Here is a 26215-nt window from a genome sequence, read left to right as displayed (position 1 = left end):
CAATGCCCACACCTCTCTCATATGCTTCTGTGGCAAAATCTTCAACTTCTACAGAATTAGTTGATACTTCTTTGAACGTAGTTTCTCCTGAAAACTTCTCTGAGGCTACTGCACAATCCCTTGCAAAAATTTCTATTAACCAAACAGACAGTCTGCAATCCGCTAATGTTAAAACTACTTCAACCAGAAAACCACATTTATTACTCCTAACGGCATCTGAGAGTTCTACTCTTACTACAAGCACTGATGTTAAAGAACGTGTAGTTAAAACCTTAAAGCAAGACTTGAAAGAAGTCAAAGTTAAAGCTCTCCATCTCATTAAAAACAAAGGCGTAATCTTAGAAACTGATTCACGTAAAGATTTGGATACCATCTCTTCCTCAAAAATCCTGTCTGATGTTGGAATCACCCCTGAGATACCTAAGAAATAGAATCCAACCTTATTGGTATACAATATTGATAATGATTTAACCAAAGAGGAAATACTTGATGATTTCTACTTCAAAAACCTGAAAGAATTTAAATTCACACGTGAAGAAATCTCACAAGAGATCACTTTCCGATTTAAAATTAGCTCCAAATCAAAGAACACTTCGAATTGGGTGTTTGACTTTACCCCACGTATTTTTTCAGCTATCTCTGCTTTAGACAGGTTATTTATTGGGTGGACCGCTCACCGATTTAAGCCGTTCACTGTTGTGACGAAGTGCTATCGAAGTGTTGTCTTGCTTTCGGACACACTTCAAGTACGTGTAAACAAAAAAGACCTTGTGGACATTGTGGCAAACTAGGCCATATCTTTGCTGAGTGCCCCATCAAGGATCAACCGCCTGTCTGCATTAATTGCAAGAGGCACAAACATGATGCTAATCATTCGGTCAGAGATATCAACTGTCCCGAATACATAAAGGCTCAAGACACAGTAAGGCAACGAACAATTCCCTTCTAATATCACAGTCTTATCGAGTTCAAGCGCTTCCCAGCCAAATATCTCGACTGTCAACTTAAAATTTCTGCAAGCCAATGCTCACCATTCATGCACCGTGGCAGATGAGCTACGTCGTGTATCTGAGGAGGAACTCATTGACATTCTCATTCTTCAAGAACCATATCATAGTAAAGGACGAATCGTCGGATATCCTTTCTCTTCTCGGATTATACAACAAACTCATCCAGATCCTAAGGTAGCCATCGTAATATTTAATAATAATGTTGACGTTTTACTCTTGTCCTGTTTAACATCACAGCATGCCATTTGCATTCAAGTCTTGAGTCCTAATCACTCGACTTATGTTATCTCAATGTATTGCCCTTCGTCATCTGACTTGATTCCTCATTTACACTATATCGATTCCGTATTCAGTTTATTAGGCCCTATTTCTCTGTTAATTTTACTCGTCTCAAACTCCAAGTCTGCATTGTGGCATAGTTCTTTCACAGATGCGCGGGGATTACTGCTTGAGGATACCATCTTCTCCCATCAGCTTACTGTCTTGAATCAACCAAACCAGCCATGTACCTTTTTTAATTCCCTGGGTGAATCAAATATAGACATCTTTCTGGCCACAGACTGTATTGCTCCTTATATTACTGACTGGCACGTTGAAACTGACCTAACAACAAGTGACCATCGCTCTATCGTCGTCCTGCTGGGATCAACTCTTCCTCTTCAACAACCTCTTCGTAATCATACGTTACTCTCTTAGAAACATAAAATGGGATCGTTTTAATCGTTCCGTTCTCTCTCTCTCTCTCTCACTTGCCTGAAGACAACCTAGAAAATTTTAATTCTCTTACCACCGAACAACTAGACTAGCACTGCAGATTCAAAAAATTATCATTACTGCAATTCAGAAATCTACGCATAAAAGCATAAAAAGAAACTAAAAACTAACTGCACACCTTGGTGGAATAACGAACTTTCCTCTACTCGGAAACTTGTACAAAAAGCCAGAAGAAAGTTTCAGCGCAAACGGCGTACTTGGCCTCAAGAAGAAGTCAACAGATTACACGAAGAATACAAAACTCTCAAAAGAAAATACGTAAAATTTATTTATGAAAGCAAATTGCAATCCTGGCACAATTTTCCGTACGTCTGGGTATAATAATCCTTGGGGCGTAATTTATAAAATTGCTAAAAATAAAATGATCCTGGGTGACATTTTTAACTCCATTACATCCAACAGTATGGAAACTCGTACACTAACAGACTCCATAAATGCCATCTTGGACCAACTGCTGCGTAATGATGATCTCACTATTGACACTTCACACCATCTATCTATTCGGGATTTAAACCAAAAATACCTTCCTTTAGAAGAAACAAGTCCATTCACTGCAGAAGAACTTACTTCAATCTTGAATAAAATTCAGTCAAACAAATGTCCTGGCGATGACCTGATTGACAATATATTTATCAAACACTTTTATGACCTAAGGCCCAAAATTCTACTTAAATTATTCAACAACTGCTTAAATACTGGAACGTTTCCCAAACCATGGAAACACGCCATTCTTAAGATTTTACAAAAACCTGGTAAGCCACTAGATAATGCCAGATCCTACCGCCCAATAGCCTTGCTCTCTCACCTGGGAAAAGTGTTAGAGAGATTAATCGCTAATAAAATAAACACACTGCAGGGAGCTACAAGCTCCACATCCTCTCTTCAATACGGTTTTAGGCAAGGGCTTGGATGCAAAGACGCCTTATTAGAACTTCACCACCTTATTGATAGCTCCACTTCCAAGTACGTTATGGCAATCTTTATCAATTTATAAATCATAATACAACTGTGCGCTGCCTCGTCGTCCTGATGACGTCATATAAAAAATTGTTGTGGCTTTCAAGAACACGCAAAAATTTTAAGGGATGCTGCACTTTTCTGACTCATCCTTTATTAAGACTCTCTGCAACTAAATCCTTCCTCTGCTCAATGATACCGTCATCGACCAGAGACATCTGACACCACTCCAGTAATGTCATTCATGTTTGAATGACATTACTACTTCTGTTTGACAGTACACCTTTTCTCTTTGTGGACTACTTTGGGCAGCACTGCATAAAGACGTGGGCAAAGACATGGATAAAGATTTTATTTTATTTTGTTTTTTTTTATTATATATATTATATATATATTTATTTATTTTTTTATTTATTTATTATTATTTTTTTTACTTTATACTATTCTCATCATTTCTTCGTCTTCTGCTGTCCTATCTCCTCTGGGAATGACTGTGTGTGTGTGTGTGTATGTGTGTGTGTGCATGCTGTTGCCGGCTTGCTGGCACGGGGTTCTTTTAAATGGCTCCAAACTCTCTTTGGACATTCAGTGCGTGACTGTTGAGGTTGGCCATAGTTCTTGCGCAGTTGTGGCCCACCTCCCCGTGGTGTAGACGGACACTGGGCAGGCTTTCCAGGTGATCGCCTGCCTGGTGACAAAACGGCCAGAAACAACTAAACAACTCACACACTGCACGAACATAACATCACACACATTTGTGGCCTGTTACAGTGCTCTGCAACTATCACAGTGTACAAAGACGGAGTTGAACTTTCGTTCAGGTGCCGTCCTACATAAGATACTGTACATGTCTGCATGTCAAGTACATATACATACATATATGGCATTACTGTATATAGAAAAATTAGGTTTTCTACTTTATTGGGCATTATAGTCAAAGCAACTTATGCGTCATCAAACCCCCCCTCTACTTTATTGCTTTTCAAAACTCAGATGATACACTCCTTGTGGTTATTTAAGTGTTTTTCCAAGTAGTCCCCGATTGCTGAGGGATTTTGCTTCTATTTCTTCTGTATTTCCTATGGCACTTTCCCTTCCAGTATTCAAGGTTATTAACAGTTGGACACAAGCGCTCTCACAGAGGGTGCAAATATAATTTTGTCACATGCCACTGACCTTACTGGCGTCTCACACTAGCAATCTCTCTGGACCCTCTTTTAATGCATCCTCAAGGGCATTAAGAAAAAAACGCTTGCATCTCCTCCGTGTAAATAAATTCCATCTTTACACTATAAATTCCGTGTACCAAGTAAGGCCGGCCATGTTGTGAAAAGTCCTCCCCAATAAGCCTGTTCAAGGCTTACGATGTTATTGAGTGTCTTAGATCCTTCGACAGTGGTCAACCAGCTCCTGCTGAAAACTAATGAGTAACTATATTAGCTAATTGCTAACCCGGTTATTATTTTCTTTCTTTTCTTAGATCCATGTGAAGGAGTCGAATGTCCCGCTTCTCAAGTCTGTCAACTAGATGACAACCGAAATCCGATATGTCGCTGTAACGCAATATGTTCCCCAGATTTTCGGCCGGTGTGCGGATCTGATGGAAAGACTTATATCAACGAGTGCACTCTCCGAGTTGAAGCGTGCAAATCGAGGAGAAGTCTGAGGATAATATACAGCGGAGAATGCAGTTCAGGTGAGTGCCCTCGTCCAAACTTTCTTTGTACGCATGCGCGATAATTCGACATTGAAATTGCCGACTCAAAAGACATTAAACAGTTTAATCTTAGCACCTAAGAAAAGAGATTGCACTCCAATTCAAAATGGAATTTACACTCTCGGAACACGACGCTGTCTACATTACCGTGATATAAGTCAGTCTCATCCTATGGGACGTCTCTCTCTCTCTCTCTCTCTCTCTCTCTCTCTCTCTCTCTCTCTCTCTCTCTCTATATATATATATATATATATATTGCCTGAGAATATATCTATATATTGCCTGAGAATACACAAACTGAAAAGATGTAGCTTAAAATGGTACCTACCTATCACGACAGATTAAAATTCAAAAAAAAAATTGGCAGCGAATATCTACAACGTACAAAGGACACTATCAGCCTCTATATAAAGCAACGCTAATAATAATCGTAATAATTTCATGTTTACAAAATCTAAAATACCTAAAATACCAAATTTTACCAGTTGTTATTGAACAAGGCTTACACTGAAAGGCACATCATCATGGGGCATATATCGCGATATACGCCATCATTAACAACCAAAACTGTTTCTGCTAGCTATATGCCAGCCTAACCATATTTATATTATACTAAATATAGTATAAATTATAAACTAAGTTGTAAAATGAGTCGTTATAAGTTCATTTAATAATACGTTATCTGAAATTACGTTATATGGAATTAACGGCAGACAGGCAAAATGTTTCATCATTTTATATGGTAATTGGTTTAAGTTTCTTTTTCACCATTGGTTTCAGTTACTTATGTTTCAATTTCTCGATTGGTTTCTGTTACTTAAGGGTTTTTTTTTTTTCAAAAATAAAATAAATTTCCATAAATAGATATTGGTAATTTTAAGCATTAATATTCTGGCATTTGAGTTATGTGCAGAGGTCGGTGCTGTCCACATTGTAGAGGGAACTTTGAAATTCTTTCGTTTCCTGCAGCTGCTAGGGTTTATCCACGTTTTTGTAAGTTCTGATGCATTGGTAAGGATTGCTTTGCTCTTTATGATTGCTAATCGGCGCTTGATACAGGCAATTTTAATCATTCTGACTTTCAATTTTAATTTCACTTCAGATACATAAATGCGCGTTTAATAATTATTATAAGTAGACGCTTCTTTACACAATGAATTATCAGGAACCTGCTAAGGGATTGGGCTTTACACCCCCGCTAATTTTCCGAAGTAGTTTACATTCATTTTCTTTGCCTTTATTATAATTTCATTCATTTTCTTTCGTTTCTTGAAATAAATGTAATGAAATTTCTTTCATTACATTCATTTTCTTTGCTTTTATATCTGTACACAATCTAACTGTAATATGCCTCAAAATCTATTAGAGTATTCGTGGGAGATTGAGGTACTATTTCTGTCCTTCCAGCCTTTTCTTTTCAAATCACTTGGTTATAAACGCTTGTATATTTTTAATAATGTTTTAATTATGTTTAAATTAATTATTTTAGTTTTTTCTATCCGTAGGGCTAGCAATTATTTTTGCCTGACTGCCGTTAATTCCATATAACTTAATCTCAGATAAATTTTTATTAAATGAACTTATAACGACTCAAATTACAACTTAATTTATGATTTATACTATATTTAGTATAATATAAATATGGTTAGGTCTCTTTTTCTGATGGCTACTGATTTTCAGCACTATTGCCGACATTTAAAATAATTATTTAAATGGCACCAAACTTTTTGCTCGTGCCATACAGTTTTATTTGTCTGTAGACGTGTGTATTCTTTGGTCAATTTACATATTTTGCGAGGATGAACTACTCTATCCTTTCACCTACAGGCCTCCGTAGCCGAGTGGTCAGGGGCGGGGGTGCAGTAGCACACACTCCTTGAGTAGACCGGGGTCTAAGCCCCCTGACTGCTAAATACGGTTGATTTGCTAACCCGCACTGACCAGCGTGGCAGATTACGATCCATTTCCCTCAACATGAATTGCTGAAGAGGCTTCCATCCTGCAGTGGGTTGATAACAGCTGCAGTTTACCTTTTGTTTACCCTTCACCTAGGATCAGCCAATGCAGCTTCAATTTTAGAGGAAAAGAATTAAGAAATTCCTCCCTCCTCCAGCCACGGCGGAAATCTAACCCATACCTCTTTACACGAGTAGCAGATGGCTGCAATGGATCGTACTATCTAAAACTGCCATGGTGGATGCCACGGCAGTTTTAGCTAGCGTTTGCTGGGAGCTGTTGGCAATGGCCAACAGCTCCCAGCAAACGCTCATTTCATATAAGGTACATGTAACGATATGATCCGTCCCGCCGAATTTCATTCAGTTGGATGTAACGTCTCCAACTGCATACCAACGATACTGTACACGTTGGGCAAACCGTTGTAACAAGCATTGACCCTAGCGATTAGCACAGTGGTTATAATCACTGTACTCCCACATAAAATTCCCACACATTATAGCTCAGACACAGCATGGTTTTGTTAAGGGGAAGTCTTGCCTGACCAACTTGATTGGATATTATGATGCAGTCACAAAAGAACTGGATGCAGGGAATAACTTTGATATTATATACTTGGATCTTAGAAAGGCTTTTGATACTGTTGCACATGCAAGACTGCTACACAAATTGGAGCAGTGTGACATTGGAGGCAAATTGCTGCTCTGTATAAAGGGGTGGTTGAGGGGGAGAAGACAGAGAGTGGTAATCAATGGACACTGCTCATCGTGGACTAATGTTATTAGTGGAGTCCCTCAGGGCTCAGTGTTGGGTCCATTATTGTTTTCTGTATTTATAAATGATATTGATGATGGTATATCAAGCTTAATGTCCAAGTTTGCAGACAATACAAAGGTTGGCAGGGTTGTCAAGGACACTACTGACACTATGCTGCTGCAACAGGATCTGGAAAGGTTGAGCAGATGGGCTGAGAGGTGGCAAATGAAGTTTAACATTGACAAATGTAAAGTACTACACATGGGAAACAGCAACCCCAGAGCAACGTATCAACTCTGTGGTACTACACTGACAGTGGTAGAGAATGAAAGGGATTTGGGGGTGGTTGTGCAGGCAGATATGAAGTTCTCTGAGCAGCGCAGACGGGCTGCAAGAGTAGCTCATGGTGTGTTGTCGATGATATATAGGAATTTTTCTAGCAGGGATAAGGAGGTGATTATTCCCTTGTATAAGGCAATGGTCAGGCCACTGCTAGTGTACTGTATACAGGTCTGGAGGCCTCATTTCAAGAAGGATGTAGAGCTGCTGGAACGAGTACAGAGAAGGGCAACAAGATTAGTGAATGGAACAAAGGGGTGCTCTTACGAAGAAAGGCTTAAGTTTTGCAAATTACAGTGTCTGGAGACTAGGCACCAGCGAGGTGATCTGATAGAGGTGTATAAAGCCTTGAATGGTTTAAGCATGCTCAATGCTGATGGGATTCTTCCTCTAGCTCAGAAAAATCACCTGAGAGGCCATAAATTCAAATTGAGGAAAGACAGATGTAGGATAGACGTGCGGAAATTTGCCTTTAGCCAGAGGGTGGTTGGTTGGTGGAACAGACTTCCATCCCTTGTCGTGGAAGTTGATAGCCTAAATAAGTTTAAGGCTCAGCTGGACAGGTATTCTGAATGAACAGAGGGGTGAAGTGGAAGTGGGTTTTTTTTTTTTTTTTGGCTGATGCTGCATAAGCTTGCTTTCTTGCATCAAATGCCTCTACTAATGCTAATGCTAAAATGGTCCGAATTGTAGTCACTGCAATCTAAATCGGCTCCCCTGTTCTTGGGGATCTGGGCAGGTCTTCCCCTGGCAGGGCTGACGCTAGCGTTTGTGGCGCCTGAGGCAAAACCTTGTAATGGCGCCTAATTCATATCGTACCTTAACACTCATATATATGCAGTAATGCATCTAGCAGCGCCTATTTTAGGCGGCGCCTGTGGCAAGTACAATCAAATTTGTGAGCCAACTGAAGTATCTGGGCGTTATCCTAGATAAAAACCTGACGTTCCAGCCGCATCTGAAATACATCAGAAGAAAAATCAGAGGATACTGTGGACTGGTAACCAGAATCACAAGGAAAGATTGGGGACTCAAGAAAAAAGCACTGATGCTTTACTATAAAACAACCTTCCTGCCAGCAATCACCTACGCAGCAGCGGTGTGGTATCCAAAAACGACACTGATAGTTAACAAAAGAACAGTAGAAATGACCCAAAGGACCATACTGCTATCAACAACGCGCACTTGCAGCACGGTAAGTACCCCAACATTGCAGGTACTTGCTGGAGCGCTCCCTCTGGACCTGTAGGCAGTTCGGGCGGGGGCTACTGTTTTTGCTGGCCAGGGGCGTGGTCGCTACCCACCAAGGATACACGACTGACCCGGCGGGCAACCTAAAATACGAAAAAATTAGGCAACAGACCCACCTCCTAGATCTTTGGCAGAGAAGGTGGACAGAGACTACAAAAGGCGAAGTAACAAAAAGATTTCTGCCAGACCTCCGGAAAATATACCCAAAGCAGCCACCATGGTACTTCCCAGGGTACCATATGACAACACTATTAACCGGACATGGACCCTACAAGGAGAAGCTGTTTGGCTTTGGACTCGTTGAGGACCCCAACTGCATATGTGGGGAAAGTGAAAGCTGGAGCCACACAGTCTATGATTGTCAACACTATGAAGACCTCAGAGGGCTGCTAATAACAAGATTGAGATACTGTACTTCCCAAAAGGACTGGAGCACCACTTCCTGGACACTGAGGAAGAATATAGGGCACTCTCCCAGTCTACGCAAGACCTATTCACCAGGAGAAAAACACTAATAGTTATCTACAGCAACGTACAGAGAGATTGAAAAAAAATCGCCGCCAAATGTGACAGAAAACCGAAACCCTGCAGAGGACCAGCACTTGGACAAGAAGAGTGCTGATCACACGGAAAAGAAGAGCAAGGACGGGGCTCGCCCCATGTGTGACAAAGCAGAACAGAACGCAGCACAGCTGCAAACGGCCTGATGTAAGGTGTAAGGTGTATTTAGTGTCAGACGGCACCAGGGGTTTCCCCCATCTCTGCGTAGTTTTCATTGTGGGTGTACCAGTTCACTGGAAATGCCAGAGATTTAAAAGTGTATGGATATTGTATATGTGTAGTGCCGTGTACCGTTGTTCATCTGGTCGTTTAGCCGCTGGACCCCTGCTGAGGCCCAACGTTGCCCCACCTTAGCCCCGTGGAGGCAGACCAGGAACCCAGTAGACTAAAGTTACTTTGGCAGGTCCTGCCACCTAATTTCCTGAGATTTCAGTGGCTAGGACCTAAAAAAAAATAAATAAATAAATAAATAAAAAAATAAATAAAATAAAATAAAAAAATAAATAAATAAAGAAATAAAATGATAATAAAAAATATTGTATTTATATTGCATGCATATATGCATGTATACAAGCACATATATGCACACACAACGTGCATACATGTGCCAACGTTAATCGTGTGGTTGACGTCACTTGAGTTGCGTGCATATATGTGTGCATACAAGTACATATATACACACATGCACATATGTGCACACAACGTGCATACACATACAAACGTCAATCGTGGGGTTGACGTCGCTTGAGTTGGGCCAGAACGTGGGTGAAGATATTTTGGATGTATTTAAATTTAGGTGTGTGTGGCTAGCGTGAAGATAGAGAGGGGGGGAAGGCTGAAGCCTGGGGTAGAAAGACAGAAATATGGAGCCAATAGGGAAGACAGCCCCAAGTTTCAGTGTGGCATGCCCATGCCCCACCAGAGTGGAAATGAGGGGGGGCGACGAGAGAATCGTCTCCCCGGGGGAGTAGGGTTTAAAGGTGAAGGGGGCTAGGGTGCCCTCTTCAGGCTGCCGTGAGGCTTTGGGAGCTAGGCTGCAATTTGTTGTCTCTATTCTTGTCCACTTGATTCAGATTGGGACACTCATGAGGCAATCCCTGTCCCCCCTTTTTTTTTTTTTTCCTCCGTTGATTCTCTTTTCTTCTTCTTTTTTCCTTATTTTCTTTATTCCTTTCTTTTCCATTCATTTTCTTTTCTTCCACAGTTTTCTTTTCCAGGAATTGTCTCTGTCTTATGCGATTTATGTTACTGTACTATCAGTCTCGATGTATAGCAATTAACACCCTTCTCCTTGTGAAGAGGTCCTGTGCATACTGGGAGAGCGCTCGGTACTCCTCTTCCGTGTCAATGAAGTGATGTTCAAGTCCTTTGGGGAGGTAATGGATTTTCGTGATGAGGGTGCATCTGAGGTCTTCGTATTGTGGGCAGTCGTAAAGCAGGTGGTCCCAGCTTTCGACCTCCCCGCACGTGCAATTTGTGTCATCGACGAGGCAGAAGCTGAACAGTTTCTGGTTGAAGGGTCCATGTCCTGTGAGTAACGAGGTCAGGTGCAAGCCCGGGAAGAACCAACCCGGTTGCCTTGGGTATATTTTGTTCAGTTCTGGAAAGAATTTACGAGTGATCTCGCCCTTTGTCGTCTCTGTCCATCTTTGCTGCCACTCCTGAAGGAAGTAGGTCTGTAGTCGGGCTCTTTCAGTTTTTTGACTGCTTGCTGGGTTGATTGTGAAGTCCTGATGATTTGCGGCCACTCCCTTTGAGTGCAAGTAGAGCAGACGGCCTGATGGTGATCTGAAGAGGACACCCTAGCCCTCTTCACCTATTATTCCCACTTCCTTGGGGGGAGGGGACGTTTTTTGTTCCCTCTCCGCCACCCCCAAACTTCTACTCTGGTGGGGCATGGGCATGCCCCACTGAAAACTGGGGCTATCTACTTTATTGGCCCCATATTTCTGTCTTTTCCTCCCAGTCTTCGGTCTCCTTCCCTTCTCTACCTTCATCATAGTGAAAGCCCCACACATCAAAACCTTAAAATGATAAAATTACCTTACGCCCAAAACTCGGCCTAGCAAACAAAAGCGATATTACCCCTACGATAGCGAAGATTTTTCACTTATTCATATTTTTTCTTTATTTATTTATTTTATTTTTATATTTTTTTATTTTTTATTTTTATTTTTTTATTTTTTTATTTTTATTATTTTTTTATTTTATTTATTTGTTTTTATTATTATTTTATTTTATTTTATTATTATTATTTTATTTTATTTTTTTATTTATTATTTTTTTTAAGGTCCTAGCCGCCGAAATCCCAGGAAATTAAGCGGCAGGACCTGCCAGAGTGAATCTACAGCTGCTGGGTTCCTGGGCTGCCTCCACGGGGCGTAAGTGGGACAACGTTGGGCCTCAATAGGGGTCCAACGGCTAAATGACCAGATGAACAACGGTACAGAACACAACACATGAACAATTCCCACACACTTTTAAATCTCTGGCATTTCCCAGTGAACTGGTTCACCACAATGAAAGCAACGCGAAGATGGGGGAACCCCTGGTGTCGTAAGACAACAACACACACTTGCACTTACACTGACACTTACACCATCTGGCACAATATGTAGTATGTTGTGCCGCATGAACAATGGGCACAACATACTACGTAGTACATACCCCACACACTTTTAAATCTGTCTTGAACGATACAGAGAACATACGCGGAGATGGGAGAAATCCCAGGAACCGTTACACCCTCAACGTACCAAAAAAAAAAAAAAAAAAAAAAAACCAAAATACCTCTGGGCTCCCCAAATGATGTTGACGGAGTGCAAACTTCAACCTTCCGATTGCACACTGGGACACAGGGTCGACTCGGGCTCATATCTAGAACTGAGATAAGCAGACTTGATCCTGAAATTGACTAAAATAACCTTTGAGAAAACGAAACGTAAGCCAACCAAGTGGACGGGAAACCCAAACATCACAACCGAACTGAAGAGCAACAATTGCTGCCACATGCCCTATTGGCGACCTGTGCTGGGCTCTAGCCCAACACACTTTCATTCCCTTTCCTGGCGGGGTGAGACAACAGTGCTCCTGTCCCTCCTCTACTCGCCATCCCCTATTTTCCTCCTGGTGGGGCAAGGGCATGCCCCACTGTTCTGCTTTGGGGTCGCCTTCTCTATCGGCCCCGTACTTCTGTCTTTCCCCCCAGTCTTCAGTCTCCCTCCCTACTCTGCCTATATCTCCAGTGAATCAAGGTGCCTCCATAGCCAGGTGGGAAGGAGCAGCAGTGCATAGCACACGCTTCTTGATTAGACTGGGGTTCGAGCCTGACCTTTCCACATCCTCCGTATTTGGTGGTGACGGGCCTTATTTGGTGGTGACGGGTGGCAATATGGCCTTAGTTGCTAATGCTCCTAAAAACCAAATAACTAACTAGCCAGTGAATCCCACACAATGAAAATTTTTTAAAAGTGTCCAAATTTTCACCGCATACGTGAACCCATTTCGGCTTAACTAGATTCTAGCGTTTACCACCCCCTTTTTTTGTTTTTATTATTTTTTATTTTATTTATTTATTTATTTTCCATAGGCCCTAGCCACTGAAATCTCAGGAAATTAGGTGGCAGGGCCTACCAGAGTAAATAATTTCTCAATACTTGTGAGTACCTGGTCTGCCTCCACGGGGCCAAGTGTGGGCAACGTTGGGATCCAGCAGGGGTCTAGCAGCTAAATGGCCAAAAGAACAACGATACACAACACTACATTCATACAATATCCATACATTTTTAAATCTTTGGCCTTCCCAGTGAACTGGTACGCCTACAATAAAAGCAACGTGGAGATGGGGCGAACCCTTGGTGCCGTTTGACACAAAATACACTTTACACTTTACCTCTGGGCTCCCCTGCCTCCAATAGACTTGTTATACCACAGACAGTTCACGCAGGTTCGGCTCCCGGCGAGTGTCTGCGCGCCTAGCACAGTGGTATCGTCACCGTCCTCCCCACCGAGTAGAAAAGGCCCGGGTTTGAATCCCGTCGATGACGTGAGGAACTTTACTCCTCAACCCATAGAACCTCAAGAACAGTGCTCAAACATAGGAGCTGAAGGCACTCCATCGCGCACCTATGCCAATTTTGGGCAAAGACCTTTCCTCTACCAACTCTGCTAGTGATTATAATCCCCTACCAGTAATCAAGGAACAACAATGAAACCAGCATGTCCTACTGCTCAGAGCCACAGATGAGTCTGTGGCTCTGAGCAGTAGTGACTCGAAACCAGTGATGACGCTAAGAAGCTCGTGCAAAATACGCTCCGAGTGATTTCAAAAGAGTAAAAGTAAATACACTGAGACCCATCAGAAACCGAGGAGTGCTATTGGAAACCACTTCCAAGGAAGACATAGAAAAATATTTCGGCAACCACCGGACTCAAACTGTTGCGGTCGCTTCAAGCCTACCAAAACTCACCAAATAGTCTATCCTCATCTATGATGTCCCAAGGAAACTCTCTACTGAGGAACTGGCTGGGAAGCTGTATTACAAAAACCTGATGGATCTGGGACACATGCTGGAAGAAGTCACTAACATTACCTGTAGATTTCGAGTTAAGCATACATGTACATGGAACACATGTATGCTTAACCCGAAAGGGTTCACAACTAACAGTGTTTATTATTTTACATACTTCAAAGTTGTGCAATACTGAATTGTCCCGAATTAAAGGATGTTATTTTATCAAAAGTGCTATAAATTACAAAACCATGAGAAATATGCACAAAAAATATAAAAGATTGAGGCAGTCCTTCACCGCTTGTTGCCCGGGGTATCTCTTCAATCTTGACTGTCCTAGTGCTCACTGCCAGGCGTCTTTGGAGTAATAGATGCCAAGAGATGGAACCAGTAATGGCTTCACTTTATTTACATTCATCGTTTCGTGGGAAGCATTGTCGTGGCAATTTTCCGTCTGGTGGTCTGTCATAACTGTAAGTTTGTATATGTGTCCATTATATGTATCCTTCTGGCGTCTGTACATATGCTGCTCGCAGAATTTATCATGGTCGCTGGCTAGATTATTGATCGAATCTACCGTGTTTCCTGGGAACATGCGTCTCAAGCCTTTCACGTTGTTGAAACTTATTATGAGTGGGAGCCGCCTTAGGCCCATTTGATTTCTTCCTGCAGTGCGAGGAGTTTTTTTACCAGATCAGTGATGTTGGGGCGTCGAGTTGTCCTGTGATTAGTCTGGCAAGTGTAAGAAGGTTTCCACGGGGTGACGTCGAGATTTATGTAAAGTTGGGCCCTAGAGATGGCGTACTAATTGCCAGTCCGCCAGTTGAGCCATTTCAGGAGCCAGTATTCCGGGCTGAGGAACTTGTTGAAGTGTGTTGTGGGAGCAAAGGACCAAATGGTTGCTGCATAGAGAGGTATGGGATAGAACATCGGACAACATATTTATTTACCAGTTCGGCATCAGGAATTCCCGTTAGTTCCTGGCGGATCGCCCACTCCTCAACACATTTTTGTGTTGAGGAGGTGAGCCTGGAATGTCAGCCCCTCATCCCATACTAATCCGAGATCCTTGTGTGCTTTAACTTTCTGAATGGGTGATCCATTGATGGTAAGATTGATATCATTGCGTGGCTACTTCCAGGTGAAAGACATTTGAGCTATCTTTTCTTGATTAATCCGTAATCAGATGGAAGCCAGATATTGTTGGAGGTTATGGATAGTTTTACTTGCCTGCAAGGTAATGCTAAGAACCTGAGTTTGGTCAGAAGGTAATGCAAGTTGTCTGAAAGCTGCGATGTGAGATGATAATATGTATCTGCTCCAGGATTGGTTTAATGATGGGCCGCTAGTTTAAATCTGGGGCTTTCTGAATTCTGGTAAGGGAGTCCAGGAGGTTGCTATTAGTAGATCGCCCCTTAATCACGGTGTGGAAACACGGAGGCCTGTGGTTGAAACATTGGTCTGCATTGGTGGACTGGATTCCTTTTTCAAATATCTTGAAGAACCCACAGTCGATGGCAATAGGCCTGAAATCGTGAGGCCGCTTGGGGTTTCTGCATTTAGGGAGCTGATATCCCTTTCAGATTGCATACTTTAATTTTAATTTTAACTCGCTTCTACATTTGCCTCTATGTTACGGTTAAATTTTGCTGTTTGTGAAATTTACAAAAGATACTACTCGGGGTCTGCTCTTAATCCTCTTGTCTTTGTTCTTCAGGAGGGTTATATCCCTCGGGTATTAACCCTACTCAGTGCGGTGAGTACTTGCTAGTTTAGTGCTTTGCTATTGGCCAGTATACATCAGACCATTCTTATGATTTTTAGTCTTGCATACAAGAAATGACAACAAGATATCGTCCATCTTGGAAAAATTCATTGTCGCAGGCCAAAAAGGGAAAATTATAAAATACTTATCTTTGGCTGGAGCAACGCAGCTGAAATTTCATGCACCAGTAGACAGGCACTTACTGATGACCTCTGTATCACTTGAACGGTCGAGCATTCACTGTAATTCACATAAATCACCTTTAATTAGGAGCACGAAATGCACAAGGTATATAACTAGGCGCCACCTGGCGGGTCTATTATATACGGGCTGCTTGGCTCGAATGGGAAGCGATGTGTCAGAAGTCGAAAATCGGAAGCATACTATCCTGAGAGCATAACACGGATTGTAAAGTTCCCCGCCAGTCAGATGGTCTGGTGATGCATAACAAACATAGGAGTGGGGCAAATTAAGTTTATCAACGGAACGGTGAATGCAGAAACCTACACTGCTAACTTGGTGGAGTGCCTGAAACACGTTATTAGGGATTACCACACAGACGTCCAAACTGCATTTTTCAACAGGACTCGGCACGTTGCCACGCAGCAAAATTGGTACGTTTAATGCTATTTAGATTTAATGATGAGTTTGTCTTCTTGTCTCACAAGGATTAAAACATACTTACACCAATATTTTCCCTCGTTTTTCTCCCTTAAGGTGCAGTCATACTTCAACAGTCCAGCCAGATTTTGAATCCTATTGAAAATTGTTGGTACATAATGTCGACTAAAATTGCTCAGAAGAAGCCAGCAAGTAAGGTTCAGCTGCGGGAGAGCACTGTAAGGGTGTAGTACCATGAAATTGGGCAACCGTATATCGAGAATTGGTTAACTCTATGCCAGATTGTTGCAAGGCTATAATTGCAGCTCGAGGAGGAGGAACAATAAAATACAGTATCGAGGACTTATTTTGCTGATTAGCACTATATAATACTATTAGGTTAACTTGTCATTTCATTTTGTACACGTAAATGCAATAAAATGTATGTTTGGTTGTCATGATTTCCATTTGCATGATTTCTCATATTTCCATTAATTGCGCATTTTACCCTTTGGGAAGATATTTATGGCTATTAGGTATATCAGGTGGAGTCTTTTTATTGGATTTCATTCACAGAGATATATCCCATGGAGAAATGTTCGAAACGCATTTCGAACATTTCTGCAACCCACAACACATTTTGCAAATGTGTTGTGGGTTGCACAACACATTTTGCAAATAATGTGTTTTGCAGCGCAAAACACATTATTTGCAAAATTCACAAGTGAGGCAGGTTTTTTTTTGTCCGTCATTGTACTTTAGACATTAAATATTCATCGGTATTATTAATAAATATAGAAAACAGCAAAACACCCAGCACTGAACCCAGGGGAACATCCGCTAATAACATTAGTTCAGGAAGAGCAGTGCCATTGATAAGAAGGCACAGTATGCCTTCTCTCACTGAACCATCCCTTTATCCACAGCCGTGACTTACCCGTAATAATGCCACATTTCCCAAATTGTACAGTAGTTTTTATGTTCAATGGTATCAAAAGCGATATGAGGCTAGGATGGTAAAAACTGGTGAGTTCTTGCTTTGCAATCCAGAGGGCTGCAAGCGTCTCTTTCTTGGTGTTTGCAAAGTTCCGCGAGAAGATGAGTTGTTCATCCTGGGTTCATTCTGACTCTTAAATCTGTGTGTTGCGTGATCCTGTTGACAGGAAGGCCATCTGGAGGGACTGTGATATTATTTTTATTCTTTTTGTTTGAAAAAGTAATAAGTGCGGGCTTGCTGGGATTTAACTCTAAACCAAAAACTTTGAAGTATGCTACAAAGTCCGACATTTGGCTCTCTTCAACTCTACTGTCCATCGATCTGTTTACTTTAATTTTCTGCCAGTCTGCACTGACTCGAAATCAGAATCATTCGGTTATCCGCTGCGGTCTTCCCAGAGCGAGCCACGGTATCTCAGAAGATTTCCCACGACGCATATACAACGCAGAATTCTTGGCTATTAAAACTAAAAAAATTAAAACTAAAAAAATATCAAAGAAGTGCGGTTTACACAGATTCTTTAATTGAATTGCAGGCTCTATCAATGATGAGGTTCGGACCTGTCCAGGTTCAGCAGAAGTTGTATTCTCTTTGTGAACCTACAATTAATATCCGCTTTTGCTGGATACCAAGCTACACTGGGATCAGGGGAAACGATCTTGCACACGCTGCAGCCAGATCAGCACAATTCTAGAGAAATCACCATCTGATATTCCCTATACAGACTGCAAGAAGTGATAAGAGATGCAATACACTCCCAATGGCAACAACCACGGCATGGACAAGCCCACAAACAAGTTGCATCGGTTTAAGCCTGTAATCGAAACATGGCAGTCTAGTTTGGGAAGAAGCCGCAGAGAGTAAGTTGTTCTTGCTCGCCTCCACATAGGACAGAGCCATTTTGCGCGTGTACCTCACATACATAGGAGGGCGGATGACCCTCCTATGTATGTGAGGACTGCGACACCCTTAGACACATTTTAACAGAATGTCCACGATTTAGACATGAACGACGCATATCTTTTACCGATTTTACACATCTGACTGAGAGTGTTGGGCATTTAACTGCTGAAAATTAAATTGTTTAGAACTATTTAAAATATTATCTTTTATTACATATACTATTAATGTTTATTTATATATCGTTTTAACGATTTTTCTATTCTTGTATAGCTTATAAATCCTTTTTTGACATAGTGACCAATTTTAATGGGTCACTGTAACTTATTATCGTCTTTTTATTTTCTTTTTCATTCACTATTTTCAACAATTTAATTCATTTGCCGTTGTTGGCGAATTATAGCGTTTTACCAGTTACTTGATGACTGTCATCAATCGGTGCAATACCACCACTTTGCTTATTGGAGGCTTCAAGTGGTGGAACCCATGTTTAGTCTCCAGAGTAAAGCTCCGATAATAAACCCTCGGCCATCTTTTCCATCATGCAGTGTGATTGATGTCTTTTCAGGTTATGATGGAGATTTCAGGTTAAAATTGTATCTCATGGCGAGATACAATTTTCTTTACATTATAAACGAGGATATAAAACGGTGTTCGCAGGCCGGCCACTAGATAGTACACCGGATCGAACTTATTGGTAAACCTTTAGGGTAGCACTGTGGATAAAGAGTAGTACTGTGGTATCGTCACTGTCCTCCCCACACCGGTTGGAAAAGGCCCAGGTTCGAATCCCGTCCGTGACGCGAAGAACCTCTAATGTGCTTTTTTCACATTAGCTGGGTACATTTTTATCATGTGTACGCCATATCCAAAAATTTCATTACTTCATACAGCCTGCCCCCCCATCTTTTATTACTACTAAATACACTATGAATTGTCAAACTAACAGAGCAAAATCATATCTGCAAAAGATCTAAACCTGCCAACCACTTCCTCATTCATTTCACTAATATACGTAGTCTCAGTTCTATTCTCAACGATGTTCATTTCCACTTGCAGTCTGCCAAACCCCATGTACTCTTTCTGACAGAATCTCAGTTATCGGTCGATTCAACCACTGCTCAACTCAGTTGTCCGAAGTATGATTCCTTTCGCTTCAAATGTGGTACTTGCGCATATGTCCGTTCTGATATTCCCTGCCAGAGATTTAGTAATTTGGAATCTCTTTTTTTCGATCTTCTCTGGCTTAAAATCTTTCTACCACATTCTGTGAAATTCATCTGTTGCCTCTATTGTTATCTCAATTCCACTAATCACTTGGAGCTCTTTGACTTCCTCTCTTTTTAACTTGACTTTCTCCAGTCCAACTTTCCTAACAGTGAAGTAATTTTCCTTGGTGATTTTAATGTTCACAACTCTAGCTGGGTTCTGTTTTCTAGTCACACGGACCCAGCTGTTCGAGATGCTGAGGCTTTTGCAATTACTAATGACCTAGCACAGATTGTTCATTTACCTACAAGAATACCGGACAATCCTAATCATACAGCCAATACGCTTGATCTTTTTCTCGCAAACAACTATTCTAAGTACATGGTCAAGGTGAACGTTGTTCGAGGTACCAGATCACTACTTGGTGACGGTCTTTTCTTTCTCTCATGGCCATCCTCAACCTCGTGTTTTTGTTGTTAGGCATTACAGGAATGCAAAATGAGATGACGTGGGAGATTTCTTTTCCTTGGTCGGACTGCTATTTCAAAACTTCTGATGTCAACGTTTGCTCTGATCGTGTCAGTGAAATTATTCTTGTAGGAATGGAATCCTTTATCCCACACTCCACTTTAAAATCTCGTCCTTTATCTAAACCTTGGTTTTCCAATAAATGTGCTAAGGCTATTCAAGAGAAGAACGTTGCATATCCTAATTGGCTTGTTTCCAATTCTTCAGTTTCATTTTCTGACTACACCAAAGCTCGCAACAATTGTAAAGCAGTTATTAATCAGTCCAAACTAGAGTTTGAACAGGCTAAGAGTCGAAAACTTGCTTCTTGCCCTAATGGTAGACGAGCATTCTGGTCTCTTGTCAAAGCTATTGGTCGCAACTTTTGCCAATATTTATCAAAACCTGAGTTCTTTTGCCACTTCAGCCAAAAATAAAGCTGCCCTTCTAGCATCCTGCTTTCTTTTAACTCGTATCGATGTTAGAGAGGGACGTTACGTGGTTGTTTTCCATGAAGATTAATTGCTATAGTTAATAACCACTCTCATACGACGTGAAATTAATAATATTGTTTATTAAGCTTATAGCCTAAATCACTGTACGTTTAAGATGACGTTTCAGGTATCTTAATGATGATGGACATCGGTAAGATGCCTGAAACGCCACCTTAAATGTATAGTGGTTTGGGCTACATAAGCTTAATAAACTATACTGTTAATATCACGTGGTAAAAGGGTGTTTTTTAATTAATCTTCGTGTATTGATGATGTCAAGAAAGCACCGGATCCTAATGGTATTTCTCCACTTGTTCTTAAAACCTGTCTGAACTTACTCCTGTTCTCTGTAACCTTTTTTTTTTTTTTTTTTCACTTTCTTATTCCACAGGTGTTTTCTCTTCTGCTTGGAAATTTGCTCTTATTTAGCCAGTTGCTAAAAATAGTGACAAATCCTTCCCATTCAACTATCGTCCAATTCAACTTCTACTCTTTCTAAAGTAATGGGATTGTGATGAAATGGAGCCCTCCATTGTAGCACTGTGGTGGCAAAATGATGTTGGTGATATAATATAGTACAATACAAGGTGTCCAAATAACAAATATCAATTATCCGCTAACTTTTAAACTATCTAGAAACCTTCCATCTGCTCCATGATCACCAGAATGGATACCGTCACCGTCAATCCACTGGTGATATTCTGGCTTATGTTACCCATTTATGGACAAATTCAATGTTAAAGTTCGGTGAAACTGAAACTTTAACATTGTTCTTTTTTTGAACAATGTTATAAACAAGCAGTTGTTCTTGAAATTTCAAAGGATTTTGATCGTGTTTGGCATAAATTCCTTCTAAATAAGTTTCTATGTTATGCACTGCCAACTGTTTTTGGAATTGGGTATCCAGTTGTGGCATAAGCACATCAAAAATATTGCTTCCTCTGCATCTAAAAAACTTGGTTTTCTCTTTTCCTCTCGGCGTTACTTTTCTTCCAAAGAGCTCTTCCCTCTGGCAAATCCGCCCAACCATGGAATATTGTTCCCACATCTGGGGCGGTGCCCCCAAAATCTCTCTCAGGCTTCTAGATTCCATTCAGAAGAGGGCAGTTAGGTTAATTGATGACTCCTCTCTGACAGGGTCTCTCTACTCTTCATCTCATACAGTACAGGTTCTGTTTCTGCTGCATGTCTCTTCTAAAGATACTTCCATGGGCACTATTCTTCTGAATTGGCTTCTATAATTCCCGATCTCTCTTCCAAAACAGTCCGAACACGTGTTGCTACCATTCACCATCCTTTTACTGACCAGCTGCAAAACTCCAGAACCAACTTTTCTTCGTTCTCATTTATTCCTTGAACTTCCCTTTTCTGGAAAATCTTCCTTCATACGTATTTCTTGAAATACATGTATACAGAAATTCAAGTGAATGTCTACATCTTCTTTCATCTTGTCAACCTTCAACCCATGCACGATAGTAAGTACTATCGGTTCTAATACCGCTCGTGCTTGGGAGGGGTCTTCATAAAAAGAAAAAAAAAATAGTTGGTAATGCGCCAATAAACTCCGAACAACCAAATCAAACGCCTCCTTCATTATTTATAAAAGAAATAACGTTTGAAAGTTACAGAATAATTAATGATGTTGAGTTTCATGGGAAACATCTTTTCCCTTCCAAAACTAATATGATTGTGGTGAATTGGAGTTCCCCATTTTAGCGCCGCGGTGGCAACCCCAAAATAAAGGGTATCTGATAACACGCTGCGAAACACCCTGTTTATTATTTTAAGCTAAAATTCAATTTTATCATTTGTTCTCGAGACTTCATAATATTAGAATTACAGTGGTTGAACGATACGAGAAAGTGGACTCTTTTCTGCACTGCCAGAAAAATATTAAATTAATTGTATTTTAATATTTTTCGACAAAGAGGGACCGCCAATAGCTAAAGCGCAACGTAAGGGGTAAAAAAAAAAGAAGCAGGCTGAAAACTAACCGGCGTAGGTTGAAGTTGCTTCGTCAGGCAGTGCAGTGTATTGGCGGTCAAGGTTTCTTGCATCGCTCTGATTATTAGAGTTTGGGCGCAAGCGACATACGAGTTAAAATTCAGAAAAAAACTGCGCTTGAAGAACCCCCGTTCGGCTCTGCATAAACGTCACCACAACGTCAGCAGTTTGAGAAAAGCAAATTTGCAATCCTTGTTGTCACTCATTGGGAGATGAGAACTGGAACCTGGTAACGGGCTTGAAACGCGATGTCATTCATTAAAATATTTGAAAGTTGGAAAGTGTTAGAACAGATTTCTTCTTGAGTCACCACACCAGTCCAAACTGTGCGTGGTATTGCTGGGAAGGGACACTTGCGTCCAAAATATCGTGATTCGTGACAACCTATTTCCTTCGCCCCTCGTCCGTCCAGGGATATCGCCTGAGATAAACCGTACAACTATGCGCCCTCAACGAGGCTGTCTGGTTGCCGTAATATCTCCAAAAGTGACAGCGAAGTATTGAAATTTATCGACTGTTGCATTGGACTCGTCTCATGTTCGTCTCTCCCTTTGCAGTTGTCCTTCACACGATAAGGGGATGGACAACAGCGAAGGGTGCCTTTACCAGGACGGTGGTCATCTTTAATCCTCGAGCAGAATGACGAATTCTTAGCCGTGGACCACGCAGTTATTTGCTCAAATAGGAACTCCAGAGGTGGTGCGTTAAGGATTTTTTTTACAAAGAGATGCCGAAGATATATCAAACGTAAATTCGACCGCAGAGTTTGCAGTCGTGATATAAAAAGAACCCATTCGATTTGAACGCGACTTTGCGAGGGCAACTGACGTAACAAGTTTAAAAAATTTGATAAAGCAGTTGGTCGGGTGTAACACGCTTTTTGGCGATTATGTCGACAATAATTGTTTTGTTCGGGCCAGTTCCGCATCGCTTGCGTTTACTTGTGGCTTACCCGACGACTTCCCTCCTCTCATCTACAGGGTGCTGCAACCGTGTACGTGCTCTGCTGGCCCCGAAGTCAAACGACGGCAACGTAAACATCTCGAACTGTCTTGTTTCTGCAATTTCGCTTTTAAAGCTTCAGCTGGAATTTTCAAGTAATGCGTGGTTTTTGTGACATTTATTTTCGAGCGAGTGGAATTATTCGAATTCTAGAAAATGAGTTGTCGACTTTCCTAATTAAGTATCCTAAAGTCGAAGTATCAATTTGAACGATTTTGTTGCTTGGAAGAATTCTTTTCCTCTTCGAAGCACTGCATTCAACATTTATACGAAATCTTGCGACGGCCTCAAAAAAAAAAAAAAGGAATCGTTTAAAAACGTCGCTGATGATGACGCTGCTGCGAGACAAGCATTTTCCAAGTCCATAAATAAAGCGATTTCATCTTTGAGTTGAAAATAACCTCTCCAGACGTGGTGCTCTGCTCTGGCTCGCTCATTTAACTGTCCAATGTGCGCCCACCGCAGTCCAATCGATTTGTTTAGGTTTCGCCGTTCTCTCGCTTCCGTGTCAAAAAGGTTTGTTTCGATTCCGTGACGATCGATATTGAGAAATAACGCGCTTCCTATTGGGGCTGGGACTTTTACGGGTTTTTTCGTCCCACTTCCAGTCTTTCTTTCTCAGGAGTGAGTTTCTAAATACTGAGTGGGCGCCGAGGGGTGAGTTTTTAGTTCGTGAAGTTTAGGAAATCAGTGAAAATGAAAACTTTGTGAATGCTTTGAAATATTAATTGTTCTTATTTCGACTTGATTTCACGATATGAAAATGAAATTATTTCGCAATTCAAAACAGAATTTTTAAGAAATAACAAAAATCGGAAACAAATAATAAACATAATCGTTAAAAAACTTGCGATTACTTCTTTTTAAATATAATATTCTATTCGTGTAATCATCTTCGTCTTCTTCTCGGTCTGAATTCCCGAGAGCTTTGGCTTCAAGCCAAAGTCATGGTTGATAGGCGTGATATCCTCCTCCTCCTCCTGTGTTGTGACGTACACACAAACACGTACGTACTCCTCACAGCTCCACACACAATTTTTCACACGTCTGTCGGTCGCTCATTTTTTGAGCTGTCATTTTCCGTGACACAGCGAAACCTTTTAGGCTCAGCCTCAGGCTCAGGCAGTGAATGGCTGCAGCTTCCGTGTCGCCATCGAGTACTTTATTCTGCGGACAAATTTTCTCAGTTGCGCGTGGGAAAAGTAAAGAAAATGGATGGTCGGGGCCAGAGTTCGAGGAGCGAACAAAGCCAAAAATAGATGCGTTTGTCGAAGAAACCCAGACTGGCAGAGAATCCGATGGTTCAATGCTGAACTATCACGATGGACACTGCGCTTTGGAAAGCGGACATACGCAGTCCTCCTTGCATTTTTGGCTTGGCCATGAAAACCTCCGGAATATTTTTGAGACGCAGAAACAAATAGACTTTGCGTACGGCGATTATTGCTGGGGTGGTGTTACGTACGACATTGCACTCACAGTGGCCGATTGTGGAAGAGATAGGGGCTCTTATTACGAGTAATTGGGTTGAGAGCATCAGACAGTCAGTCATCCCAAAATTTTGTGACTGGGATTCGAGTATGTTCACCGCTGCTGAAAATACTCGAATCCCAGAGAAGATCAAATTTATGTATACATCATTTCTAACATGTGAGACATTTTACGGGGAATATACACTAAATTATCAAAGTATCCTGCCAATTCATCTAGAGTAATATCATCCATTATAGCTTGCTGTGTTCGTACACTCAACTGAGGAGCCATCTGACAAGCAGTTCGTGTATTCTTAAGGTTTACTTCTTTTTCTTGAAAACCAATAATTTTTTCTTTATTTCTTTTAGGTTGATAATTTCTTTTAGTAACGCAAGACAAATGCCTTTGTGACTCAAGCCAATGCAATTTGTAAAGTTCCCGTCTTTTCTTGCATAATGTATTAAAATCATCCATCGTATTTACTGCACCTTCACCAAATATACAGGGTTATTCAAAATGAAGTCCGGGGCTTCAGAATTTTTTTTTTGGGGAAGCGCATGTGTCATAATCATTTGGAGCCATCTCGAAAGAACGCATAATATCTCAAGTTTCGTTCCCACGCTCGCGATGTTCGGTATGCTCCACGGCTAACCACCAGATGGCGTTGGACGCATACCGCCGTGCAGTCGTTCGTTTGCCTGTGACGCTAGTTCTGCTCTGTTGCGACCTAGCTTCGGAATGTAATGAGAAAGCTTTTACTGCGTTGGGGTTTCATGTAAGTAAATCTGTTACCGTTGTGCAACGCCACTTTGCTGACACAGTGATTTTTTTCTGATGAATCGACCTTCCATTTGTCGGGGAAAGTGAATAAGCAGAATGTGCGATTTTGGGCGATTTCACTAAAGGCTCTCATATTGAACATTTATGAGGTATGTAAAAAGACTTCATTACTATACTTGCATTCTGGAAATATTTCTTTCTTTCTTCCTATGTCTGCTCATGTGTGTACAGGAATTGTTTGAAACCCCGGACTTCATTTTGAACAACTCTGTATATGGTTACTATGTGTCAAATACGTGTGATCTTTTGGATTACGCCATGGGCTAGGAGCAAAGGCAGCTGATGCAAAAGACCATACATATGCCAACCGTGGCATATGTATGGCATTTAGGCGACATTTTGATGACTTTTAAGAAGGAAAACATCTTTATCAGGTATCCTAAATGGGGCCTTAAGTCTACTCTACTTAAGGTATTCTAGATGGTGATGTTTTGCGGCTACATATTTATTTCTATGTTTAGGATTGGAGGTGTTTTACCAAGATCATTGATACATGAGTTGGATTTAAAATGGGTTGCTAGTAGGTCAGATTTATCCTTGGCTGAAGTGACAATAGAACCATCTGGTTTGGACAGAGGTGGGAGCAGAGATG

General features: G+C 41.2%; 1 protein-coding gene across 5 annotated transcripts in view; it reads left to right on the top strand.

Moving 5' to 3' along the window:
• The window catches only part of LOC150078597 (agrin-like), a 294793-nt gene that overhangs the window by 27622 nt on the left and 240956 nt on the right, over nt 1-26215 (top strand). For all 5 annotated transcript variants that reach the window (XM_090385000.1, XM_090384999.1, XM_090385001.1 and 2 more), the window contains exon 2: nt 4222-4437. In XM_090385000.1, coding sequence (XP_090241126.1) covers nt 4222-4437 — 216 coding nt within the window. The remainder of the gene's footprint in view (nt 1-4221; nt 4438-26215) is intronic.

The sequence above is a fragment of the Mastigoproctus giganteus genome, chromosome 11 (genome assembly GCF_048544385.1).
Source record: "Mastigoproctus giganteus isolate SK-2022 chromosome 11, ASM4854438v1, whole genome shotgun sequence".
Lineage (NCBI taxonomy): Eukaryota > Metazoa > Arthropoda > Arachnida > Uropygi > Thelyphonidae > Mastigoproctus > Mastigoproctus giganteus.
The sequence above is the reverse complement of the archived record's forward strand: the minus strand, read 5'-3'. Positions and strand labels throughout refer to the sequence as shown.